This window comes from Talpa occidentalis, unplaced genomic scaffold (genome assembly GCF_014898055.3).
Source record: "Talpa occidentalis isolate TD23 unplaced genomic scaffold, MPIMG_talOcc4v2.1 talOcc4.8, whole genome shotgun sequence".
Taxonomy (NCBI): domain Eukaryota; kingdom Metazoa; phylum Chordata; class Mammalia; order Eulipotyphla; family Talpidae; genus Talpa; species Talpa occidentalis.
In genome coordinates this window covers 68,156,709-68,169,336 of record NW_023605194.1, presented here as the reverse complement: position 1 = coordinate 68,169,336, position 12,628 = coordinate 68,156,709, and the positions used below count along the sequence as shown (strand labels likewise).

At 41.6% G+C, this 12,628-nt stretch overlaps 1 protein-coding gene across 1 annotated transcript; it reads right to left on the bottom strand.

Moving 5' to 3' along the window:
- Positions 1–3,866: 3,866 nt before the first annotated feature.
- Positions 3,867–5,914, bottom strand: LOC119234689 (neurotrimin-like). Its single transcript, XM_037497709.2, is given in 4 exon segments — positions 3,867–4,557; positions 4,560–4,877; positions 4,880–5,050; positions 5,830–5,914. Coding segments are annotated over 4 exon segments (981 nt in total). The 3' UTR covers positions 3,867–4,150.
- Between the last annotated feature and the right edge of the window lie 6,714 nt (positions 5,915–12,628).

Sequence of the window (12,628 nt, the reverse complement as noted above, 5' to 3'; positions counted from 1 at the left end):
TCTTCCTGCAGGCACTGGGTGCTCCCCAGTTGTTGTTGTTGTTGTTATTGTTGAGGCAACACCGGTTTACATTGATCTACTGTGTGTGATCCAGAGGTAAAGCCCACACCCTTAGGTGTAAGTCACCCCACCACACCCACCACCCAGAAACCCACAGGCCTCATCACAGCCCACTGGCCCCTCCGTCTTCCTCCCTGGTGATCTCAATTCTACAGTCAGATTTCTAGAGTTTATTATTGGCTTGACTTTGACCTTTTATTTTGTTTCTCTATGTTCTACATGTAAGTGTCTTTTTCCTTCTTACTTCACATAGCATTTTCTTCTCCAATTGTATGCATGTTGTTGCAAATGGCAAAAATTCATCCCTTTCTATAGCTAAGTAGTATTTCATGTGTCCAATACCACATCTCCCTAACCCAGGCCTCTGCCCGTGGGCACTCAGGTTGCTTATGTACCCTGGTTATTGTAAACAGCACTGTCATGAGTCAGGGCTGTCGATATCCCTGGGAATTAGTGCTTTTGCGTAAGCCCGAATGTTTTAGTCTCAGCTCTATCACTCACAACATCATGTAGTGTTGGGCAGATTGCTTAGTCTATATTGGTTTTAAATCCTCATCTGTAAATGAAGATAATACCTGCCTCAGAGGGTGGGTACACCAGCCGGTAATGTACTTGCACTTCCCAGTACAGGGCCAGGTCATGGGCATCACGCAATGTCTAACATCAATGTATTTCTTCTCCATCACTGTGGGCACAGCATCAGGAGGCACCGGCTACACGTATTTTTCCACAATGGTTACTACCACAGATGGTATACCACAAGCGCTAAATAAACAGTGTATCAAATGACAAAGGTGTGGTCCCTGTTCTAGACCTTAGTCTATTGAGTTGAAAAACTAACCTTACTTGGAAATTTTGTTTTTATCTTTTTATCTCTCCTGAACTTTCACAATGGAGGATAGGTTGTTTTAAATTAATTTCTAAGGGGTAAGTGATTTAGTACAGATTTTCCCCCCATAATCTGCAAGCTAGAATTCTTCACTTATCTGACCTCCCATTTTGCACAATACAACCTTTTTTGTTTTTTGGTATTTATTGAGAACCAGGCAGCAGTCTTGGTACTGAGGAGAGATTCAGGAATCTCTACTCTGGCCCAGTACACATTTAATACTATGTCAAGTGAAGGAAGGGAGGAAGGGAGGAAAGACGGAGGGAAGGAAGGAAGGAAGGAAGGAAGGAAGGAAGGAAGGAAGGAAGGAAGGAAGGAAGGAAGGAAGGAAGGAAGGAAGGAAGGAAGGAAAGGAGACATACAGGAAGGAGAATACCCTCTATGCTGGCTGATTTCACTATATACTCCCCCATCTCCACCTTTACAAATATTTAAAAGTGGAGGTTTTTAAAGACCTATTTCAAACACCATCCTTCCACAAAGTTCTAATGACCCTCCACTTAGAGTGACTAATCTCCCAGTGCATGTACAGTCAAAACACTCAATATGTTTCATGCCTACTTCTGTCCCACTGTGGGAGACATCTGGTCTACCTCTGATTCCCATGGACTATGTCCTCTGAGACAGGAGGCTGCCACCACCTCCATACCCCTCACTGTATGCAGCTTAGCTCAAGACACATAGTTACCTAACATTTGGTTTTTTGGGGGTTTTGCTGCAGTTTTGGCTGTTATCCAGATTTTTAAAAATGTCCTCTTTTAACCCTAATTGGAATATTTGTACCACATACAACAGGATTGTCATCACTATCATCACATACACATAAATATTATGATTAGAGAGGTTGTAAAAACCATTGAAAAAATGAATTTCTTTTGATAAACTTTATGGGGGAAAAACACAACCACAAAATCAACTTATCTTTAAAACTTCTTCTGTGAAGGTAGAGAAATGCCATAAAAAATACAACATATTTCTGAAACCTTAATTTCCTGTGAGTCATCCTTGGGGAAATACAATATGAGAAGAGTCAGCACAGATTCCAGATGCGAAGCCTCCTTGAAATACCCTCAGAGTTGCGTGAGTATATTCTCTGAGTTGTTTGTTGTTTATTAATCTATACAAGGTCTGGAAAGAAATGTTTGACCCTTCCTGGTCCTCTTCTTTCTCCAAGTCCTCTTATCTTAAGTGTCCACTGTAAATTTCCCTAAATAATGAGTTTTTGTTTATATAATCCAATAGCAAGAACTGAGAACATTCTGTGAGTCACTTCTTTAAGTCATTTGCTTTTGTAGGAATAGATGTTCAGTCTGTTTTTTATTCTGTGTAATTGATTGTAATTGACCTATAATTGATTCTGTGAATCAATTACATACAACTGCAAAGAAACAATACATCATGGATACAGAGTTTGGCATTAGGAGCTAGATTTCCTGGTTTTTTTTTTTTTTTTTTTTTTAAGAGGGACATGGAACACTTTTTAATGTCAAGTCAGAGACAACCCCCCTCCCTTAGCCCCCAATCCCACTTTCCCTCATCACATCCAGGACCCCTCCCCGAGGCCTCTCTGGTTCCCAGACTTCAGGGGAGGAAAAAAGTTTACCTAAAAACTGCGTTTTCTTCTCTTTCATACACACGCATACGAAGGTGGGAAATTAAATAAAGTAAACCAAGAAGATTCAATTCTCCAGTGGTCCCAAAGGCATCAGAGATTCCCATAATGGGCTAAAGCAAGTAGTTATGGACTGTTTAGTTGGTTTAGTTGCTTGCCGTTTGTTAATGCCCGAGGCGTGATGGAGAAGCAGGCTGCCTGTCGTGGCCTTGGCCTCCGAGAGCCACACCTGGAAAAGATGCTGAGCCTGGTATTAGTGTTTGGCTTTTTCTTTTCACTTTTTATAAATGTCTCTGACATGTAAATAACCCAAGAAAATAAAAAGGCAGGAGCTGATTACACAATTACCAGTAAACTCTACCATCTTTTAGAAGATCAACACACAGCTAACGCCATATACAGCATGCAGTAATGTCTGAGCAAGGACCCTGCTGGGAAAGAAAATGGCTAGAACTCTAACAAAAAAAATATATGTATATATATATACTGTATAATATATGTCATCAAAAGAAGCATAGCTAACAAACTCAAGATACAATGCAGCTCACCTTTCCATTTCTAAACAGCATGTAGAAGCATCGTATTGTCTGCATTAAATACCAGAATAAGGAGAAACCTGTAGCGCTGGTGGAGATGTTGGTTAAATTGTATGTGGTGGTTTTGTGTGTGTGTGTGTGGTTTTTTTTTTTTTTTTTTTTTTTTTTTTTTTTGGTGGATGTGTGAAATCCTCACCGGGTGGTTAATGCCCGGTGCGTGGTACACCAGTTGTAAACCTAGTTAAGAAATACACTACTTGTTGTTAATATTGAACAAACATACTTCTCTTCACCCCTTTCAGTTGTGTATTTTTTAGTTGTGCCTTGTTTTTGCACTAAGTTCTAGACTCATATCAGAAAATATAATTAATAAAATTAATAATGAATCAGAATTCCTTATTATCCAGAATGTCCATGTAGTACAACAACAACAAAAAAAGTTTAACACTATCTTTTGTGACTGTTGATTGTGGGATTGTTGTAGCTGGCAGGCTGTCTTGTTTTGTTTCCTTTTTCTTTATTTTTTTTTTTTTTAATTTTGCTTTCATCACACATTATAGTGGCACAGTCTACAAAAGGGCCTGCAGCAGCCAGTCTGGGCCTGCTCGACACACTCTGTGCTCATCTCAGGAGACGGATTGAATTGGGGATGGCCGATTCCAGAATTTTCCTTGATGGGGGCACGTTAGTGGACAGAGTGGCTGAGCCCTCGCCCACGGCCACAGAGAGGTCACACAATGCAGCTTGCAGGCAGGTCCAAAACCGGGCGCGCGTTCTTCCCACTTGGGAAAAGAAAGAAAACTCAGCTGTGCCTAAATATTTGCAAGGCCTGGACGGCGATTTTCGATTTCCTCTTACAACTTTTTTTCCCAAAGTATTCTTTGTTCCCCTCCCTCAAATTCGTGTCCCATTAGGCTCTGCTTCTCTGAATTGCATTTGATTATATCTTATTTAGAAACGGGAAAGCTCTTGCTGCTGTCAGAGTTGCCGGCGCTATTCTGTTGGTGGGTGCAGTGGCGGCAGCTTCTCCCCAGCGGGGAGGTGGCATTCACATCAAAACTGGAGAAGGAGGTGCAACACCAGAAGGGGTATCAGCCAAATGCAGCCTGCCCTCCTCGACGTCCCATTGTTCACTTCGCTGACGGCACCCGGGCCTTTCCAACGGGTCAGAGCTGTAGTTTTCACTTCAAAGAGTGTGATGCTGGCATTGGTATGGCCCAGCTTGTTGGAGGCCACACAAGTGTAGTTTCCATAGTCATGTTCAGAGACATTGAAGAAGATGAGTTTTGAGAGGAAAGGCCTGTTTTCCACTTTGACGCCCTTCTTTCCTTCCACCAGTCTTTTGTCATCCTTGTACCACTGGAATTCTGCAGAGGGAACTGCTGAGGCTTCACACTGCAGTGTTCCCTTCTGTCCCACAGGGACGCCTGTACCCTTAGCTCCTGAAATGTATGGTGGATCTTGACTCTCCGGACCACTGGCGCTGCCACATCATTGGAGGCACTGCACTTGTAGTCCCCCGACAGCTCCCGGGTGATGCCCTGGATCTCCAAGTATTCATCTTCACTCACAAAGCCCACAGCTTTGGGGGAAATGTGTCTCCAGGTAACTGTGGGCTCTGGTCTACCTGTTGCTATGCAGGTGAGGCTGATATTGTTCTCTTCATTAATGGAGATAACTGAAGAAATCTCTACAATTTTGGGAGACACTTGCACTATGAGGTGCAACCTCGAGGTCTTGGGGTGGTTGTCCGTCTGTACGGAGTAGGTGTAGGGCCCTCATCATACACGTCCACATTCTCGATCTCAATGCTGTACTGGGTTTGGGTGTTGCTCAAGAGGACCACGCGAGGGTCCAGGCACCACTTGTCATTCCCGGCGTAGAGGATGGTGCTGCGGTTCAGCCAGGCCACCCGGGTGACCTGGTTGTCAATTGTGCACCCGATCCGACGACCTGGAAACCCAAAGTCACTCTCAGAGCTGGCCGGGCGCTGCGAGCTGGCAGAGAGCCAAAGTGGGGATTAGATTTCCTGGTTTTGGATGCTGTGTTACCACACATTGGTTACTTAAACTCTGTGCCTCACTTCTATTTTTCACTTATCTTGTGGTTTGCATCTACACTATATTAATTACTTAGGAGACGATGTGGTGTAAGCACACAGTAAGTTCTAGAAATTGTTATTATCAAGATTATTAAAATTCTTTATTATTATTAAAATATTTATTTATTATTATTTATTTATTATTGTTATTAAAATTATTTTCAAGCTTACCCCTAAGCATACTCTTCCCTGCCTCCTTCTTTCCATCTTTACTTCCTTCTTTATTAAATATTATGGAGGAAACATGTATTCCACATTCCTATATGTGCTGGGGGAAGAAAGATAGCACAGATCCCCTTCCTCTCTTGAAGAGGAATGTTTGTTCACGAGGAGGAGCTCAGCAGCAGACACCTAGATCTACTAGAGAGGCATGACTGATGACTGCTATAATGGAAAATAGGGTAAAATAAAGGGAACATGTGCCTTGCAAGTACAAAAGGGCCAATGATGGAAGGGAATTTTAACTAAACTAAAGTGGATAATTGCTCCAGACTTCACAGTAGACAACATGTGCTCGCTGTTTTAAACGTATGCCAAGAAAGTTCTCATCTAAACCCTGTACTTTGCTGTGTCAATTTGTATTTGTCCCTGGGGTATTTGGAAGCACAGATTGTCATAAAATAGGTCTTACCTGGAATAAAGGGGACCTGACAGATGCACAGGAGTGGCCGCAGCCTGTAGAGCAATGAGGAGGCAGCCCTGTCTCTAGTCGCCATAGCAAGGTGATGCTGTAACAGCATCTCACAAGGCGTAAAACTGAGACCTCAGGAGGTGAAGCGACTTGCCATGGTTTCTTATTTGTAAAATGGGAGTTAAAGATCAGCCTCTTGGAGTGTTTGTTGTTAAGCTAGAGGGTGAGTGGTTTCAGCATCTCCTGCAGGCAGGCCGAGAGTGACAGTGCTTGATCATGGATGATGAGGGCTAGGGAAGAAAAGTCCCCCAGACTGGAGGAATGAATGATGTGGGGGCAAGATGGGAGCGATCCCAAGCAGGAGTTTGGGAAAGTAGTTTATTAAAGACATTAAGACAGAAACCCAGTTATTAGATGTGAATCAAGGTTGAGGTGAGATTAATAGCAAAATTTGCCACCTGACTCACTAGAAAATCTATAGGGGCTTCTCTGGTGGCACAGTGGGTTGAGCGCAGTGCTGTGAAGCTGTCTGCAGCCTCTGCAGTGCAGGTTCGATTCCTGGCTGGCAAGGGAGATACCCACATGTTGCGGCAGACCTCTCCTGTCTCACCTACTACTCCTTCAGCAGTGCTTTCCAGTCAGTCTGCCTGTTCTGTTCCCTGCTCTGTCTTTGGTGATTCCTCTCATCCTCCCACACTTCTGGCCTGTACCCCAGCTCTTATATAAATAAATAAATCTTAAAAAAAAAGAAAATCTATAAGCCTCAATAACTCTCAGATAGGGTGAAGCCAGGCTTGTGTTTTGGGTACAGGTAAGAGAAGTAGAGGTCAAAGTGGACAGTTATGACATTGAAAAAATAGGTATATCATAGACACATTTTTGAAAATTTATTTTATATATTTTGATATCATTGTTGATTTTTAAATGATGTTTGCTTCCCCCTGTCCCCCATGTGTAGTCTCCATAGAATTTCCTCCACTAATGCACCCATGCACCATCACTACAGTTCCCTGTGCTCCTCCCTCCCTCCCTCTGATCCCTGTATGAATTATTATTCATAATAATCATTAATACTTAAAATTTCTTGTCTTTAATCTTTAAATAAAAATGGATACCACATGTTAGCCTGCCTCAATGCTTTTCTTGGGTGCAAAGTTTCAGTTAGAAAGCCTGAAGGTATTGAACTTGAAAACTGAGATTTTATTTTAATTTCCAGTCCATAGCAATCAATAATTATTTGCCTCCTGTCAGATTCCCCAACTATAAAGTTGGTACCATTCTTTTTCTATATTGGTTATATAATTGTTTCTAAAAATTCAAACACCTAAAGAGTATGAAATATTGACAAAGTGATTTTTTTTAAGATTTATTTTTATTTACGTTTACAAGAACTGGGGTACAGGCCAGAGTTGTGGAGGGTGAGAGGATTCATCAGAGACAGAGTGGGGAACAGAACAGGCAAATGCACTGAAGTACATTGCTGAGAGGAGCAGTGGGGAGACAGGAGAGGTCTGCTGTACCATGTGGGTTGCTCCCTGGCTGGGGATCAAACTCATGCTGCAGTGGCTGCAGATAGATTCATAGGTTGTGTCTTAACCCCTTGCGCCATCAGGGAGGCCCAAGACATGTTTTCAAGCACAGTGTCTGCTGGTTGAGTGTTGAAGGCTCCCAACTCTTCCTCGGGTGACTTCAGAGGCAGCACTAGCTGCAGATGGAAGCTATCAAGGGCTCACTGCAGCAACAGAGCAGAAGGCATCTCTCTATGCAGCTGACCCTCGTGCACTCTGGGGAGAAGCAGGAAGGTTTCAGCATATCATAAAAAGAATCTCTCATGTGGGTTCACTTATGCAACATCATGAAAGCAAGTCACTTTCTTCTTTCTCTTCCATATTGACAGTCTTCACTGAGTTTTATCACCAAGGGTGTGTTTATCTTTCATATAATTGCCTGAGACACTGGATTTACATGGAGCTCCATAATGTGAAGAATAAGAGAAAGATTAAGGAGACAGATTTAATCCTGTAAATGCTTTGCCTGCATTGATGGGGATGGACTTCCTTTCTAACTGAGACACCTATGATGTCTGCTCAGTGCTCTCCATGGATTAGGCGCACGAGTACCGGCCTCCAGCCTTGCCATGCTGCCACTACAAGTGTTACTTTTATTTCTCAGATTCTTCTATATTTGGCAGCCTATGCCCATAAAAATATTAATGTTCACAATAGGCTGCCCTTCACCCAGGTCAAAATTCCATGCAAATTAAAGCCAGGGGTGTAGTTTTCTTCCAACCAAAGTCAACTTTGCAACTGTGTTGTCCAGATGTACAGTGTCTGTGACAGTTTGTTTACGGACTGTATTTGGAAGACAGAGAAGCTGTTGTTCTGGCAGTTGACTGTTTGTAGGGCCTTTACTGGAAATCTGAATGTCTGGCTGACTCAGAAGATGGTGTTGTTTGGTTACCTGCCAGTCATCTTCCTTCTGAGCCTCAGAATCTTTTATACAGTTTAGCTTGCGATCACGTTCTATTAAGACACAGCTGTAGTTCAGGGCACTCTGCGAGGCATTACAAATTACATCCCTCAAGAATGGGTTGTCCAAGTCGATTAGTTATGATTCTGGGCATTGCTCTGAATGCCAATGATTTTCCAGCAGAGGAGAGAAGGGAAATGTTTTCCTACTGCTGATGAATTTGTAACTGCTTCAAAAGTCATTTAAAGTCATCTTATTTTCTAACTGGCTACATCTACACAGATATGTAATAAAAATCAGAAACCAGGCTATGTCTTCATAATATTCAAAGCTCCTATACAATCAGTCTTTAAAAAGTCAAACTGAGAGTCTGTTTCATTTGCAGGAATGTCAAGTGTTATTAGCAAAGATGGCTGAATTCATCTAAAAGAGTCTCACTAAAACACTGTTTTAGCTCAGGCTGCTAGAATCAAATATCATGACTGGGTGGCTAAGTCATCAAAGACATATCACAGTTCTGGAGGCCAGAAGCACAAGGTCAGTGTGGTCAGCTTCTGTTGAGGGGACCCTTCCTGGCTTGTAGCCAGCTGCCTTCTTGTTGTGTGCTCATATGGTGGAGGGGGAAGGAAAGGAGAGGAGAGGAGAGGAGAAGGAAAGACACAACAAACTCTCTGGAATCTCTTCTTATAGGAGAACTAATCTCCCAGATGCCCCATCTCCAGATACTACCACAATGGTGGCGGGGGTGGGGGGATAAAATAGGAATTTAGAGGGAGCACAGTCAGGTTACAGCCACCTGCTCTGTCGCTGTGTATATAAACCATTACCAAGTGTATAAATGATTTGGATTCTTCCATCTGTTTCAGATAGTGGTATGAGATTCTCAATATAAAATTGTCTTCACTTATTTTTATTTATCATTTTATTTTTTATTTTTTAAAATGTATTTATTTTTAATTGACGTAATATTTGGACACCCTCATCAGGCATCACCACTGTAGTGTACCCACCACCTCATCACCCACAGCCCCCGCCATACTTCAGGCTACTTCCTTCCCTCTCTGTTCTTACCCCCTCCCTGACCCCAGCCCCTGGTGCTTCAGTTCAGCTATCAAGTGTTACTTTTCAAGCTTGTCTTTATCTCACTCTTGGTTTAGTTACTTAATATTACATATATCCCTCATATTAGTGAAACCATCTGGTATTTATCTTTCTCCTTCTGACTTATTTCACCGAGCATAATCCCCTCCAGCTCCATCCATGTTGTAGCAAATGGCATGAGTTTATCTATTTTGATTGCAGAGTAATATTCCATTGTGCATATTGACCATATCTTCCTAATCCACTTATGTGCTTTGGGGCCCTTAGCTTGTAATTTAGCTAATATAAATAACATGGCAATAAACACAGGAGAACAAGTTTCCATAATTGTCTTAGAATTTTGGGGGGTAGGTGCCTAGGAATAGAATTACTGGTTTGAGTGGCAGATTCATTTTTTAATGTTCTGAGACACCTCCATGCAGCTCTCCATGGAGGCTGGATGTGTCTGCATCCACTCCTGCCGTGTAGAAAGGCTCCCTTTTCTCATTCATTTCACTTTAGTTGAGACAATATAAGGTACGTGGCTATAATACCTACAAAATAATAGAGTAGGATTTATTCGTGTACTTAAAATAGGCACAACCCACAAAGAAACAAAAAAATTTGTATTTCTACTTCAAAAAAGACAGAAGTCACTGACATTAAGAAAACCAACCTACCTGGGTATTTTGTAGTTGAACTACTCATTCAATGAGCTAGAAGTTTCCAGAAAAATGCTAGAAGTTTTGACAGAGCATATGCAGATTTTAGTTCAGTAGTAAGTATAATTTATAAAACATTTAGTTTTCCCCAGAACAGCACAAAGTGTGGTTACTGGGCTGGTCTGCTGTGTCCTTCTGGCTTTGGGAGCAGAACAAGGGCTCAGGGGAGGCCTCTGGGTCACAAATTTAAAAGCCACGCTCCTTCACATTGCCCTGAAATGTGACAGAGCACATTTCAACGAACCAATTATGGCCCTTCTGAGTGGGCCAACCCTTGAATTTTCTGACACCAGCCCAATGGATCATTGTTGTTCACAGTTGGCACAGTGCTTTGACTTTCTTCCAAGAAATAGTTGTGATTAGGGAAAATTTCCACAAGATTTAGATACATCACTGTCCTGTCTCACTAGGTGCCCAAGCTTCACTGCATCTGTGAAGTGCTCAATGGGCCTCCCTGGGGTGCAGGGGTTAAGGACAGCACTATTAAGCTATCGCCAGCCACTGTAACAGACCAGGCAGAACAAAGAGAAACCCAACGCACAGCAGACCTCTCCTGACTTATCCGTTTCTCCCTTCAGAAGTGTATTTCGGTGGTTCTGCCTGTTCTGCTGCCCACTATGTCTCTGGTGAATCCTCTCAATGCCCGCACCTCTGGCCTGTACCCCAGTTCTTATATGCATAAATAAATAAATAAATCTTTAAAAAAAAAAAAAGTGCTCAAACTGTAGGCAACTCTTAATTTTACCTGGAAGATAAGATGATGACGTATAAATAAGTGTTCTTTGTTCTTTTTTAATGAATTATTTTATTTTATATAATTCTTACATAATTTTTCATTTTTGCATAATGTATGCATTTTCATTTTGGTTATATTCCCCATACAATTCCCACCCCCTTTTTCTGACCCTAATTTCTCTTCTCCTCCCCCTGTCCCCCACTGTAGTGTGTCTCTGGTCTATAGTTGCTTGTTGATTTTGATTTTTACCTTATTGCAATTAGTCTTTTTCCTGGTCCCTTATTTAGGTTTTCTAAATTCCTACTATGAGTGAGACCATCCGGTATTTTTCTTTTTCTTTCTGGCTTATTTCTCTGACACAGTGTTTCCAGTTACCATTATTTCCTTTTGATTCTTCCTTAGTGTTTTCATCTCTCTATGAACATTACCCATGTGATCTTGCATGTTGTCTACTATTTCATTTACAGCCTTTGACATAGCAACCAGAGTTCCCTTAAATACCTTGTCTCATAATTTCAAAAGTTTTGTAATGTCTAAAACTGGAGCTGATGCTTTCTTTTTCTCATCAAGCTGTGTTTTTATACACCTTTTAGCTTACTTTGAATTATTTTGTTTTGATTGAGCTGGAATGATTTATCAGGTCGTAGAAAATGCAGCAAATAGTCCTTTAAGGTGAGCTTTTATGTTAATCTGGCTAGGAGGTGGACTATTTAATTTTTGCTGTAGCTATAGGCATTTGGGACTCAAATTAATATGCTGATTCTGCTCCTGTTTGGTGATTGGAATTCAAGCCCAGATTACCTGCAAATCACTTGGCATTCTGATCCCCATTTATTTGTTCCTCATAACTATATTAATGACATGTTAGAGAGTTTCTAGTTTCTGAGCAAAATGCTTGGGAGAATAATATTTAATGTAATAGTTACTATTTTAAAAAGTACTCTAGTTGCACATCTTATGAGCTTAGAGATTTTATTTCATTGAATGAACTGGTTAGTTTTTCCAAGAGCAGTTTGATTTTCTATTAGAATACCCTTCATCCCTCTCTAATATACTGAGTAATCTCTTACCATAATTAAGTCAACACTTTGTTTTTGTTATATTTGCATGTAGCACATAACATGAAATAAACCTTGAAGTATTTTACAAGCAAGGATTTGTCCTTAGTTCTGTGAACTCATATTTGCTTATAATTAAGTCCTTAGCATTTCAATGTATACTGCTTCTTAGAATAACAGTTCTCGAGTATGGCCATGTCTATTTTTCTTCTTTTTTGCTTTTTGTTAGAGAGATTGTATATTTTATACCCTAGAGTTCCCCATAGCCTAGATTAAAAAAAAAGATTTATTTTATTTATTTATGCATACAAGAACTGGGGTGTAGGCCAGAGGTGAGGGGGATGAGAGGATTCACCAGAGACAGAGTGGGGCGCAGAACAGGCAGATACACTGAAATACACTGCTGAGAGGAGCAGCAGGGAGACCGGAGAGGTCTGCTGCACCCTGTGGGTCAGCTCGCTGGCCGGGATTGAACTCACGCCACAGTGGCTGGGGATAACTTGATAGTGCTGAGACTTTAACCTCTGCACCCAGCCTAGATTTTGCTATATCCTCATGGGTGTCAATTTACATGGGTCTCTTTCCTCTGTATTTCCTGTAAATTGTTAAATAGATGGGGAGATTTAACCAGTGTCAAAAGTGTGATTTTCTGGGCCTCCCTGGTGGTGCAGGGATTAAAATCTCAGTGCTATCAAGCTATCACCAGCCAGTGCGGCATGGGTTTGATCCTGGCC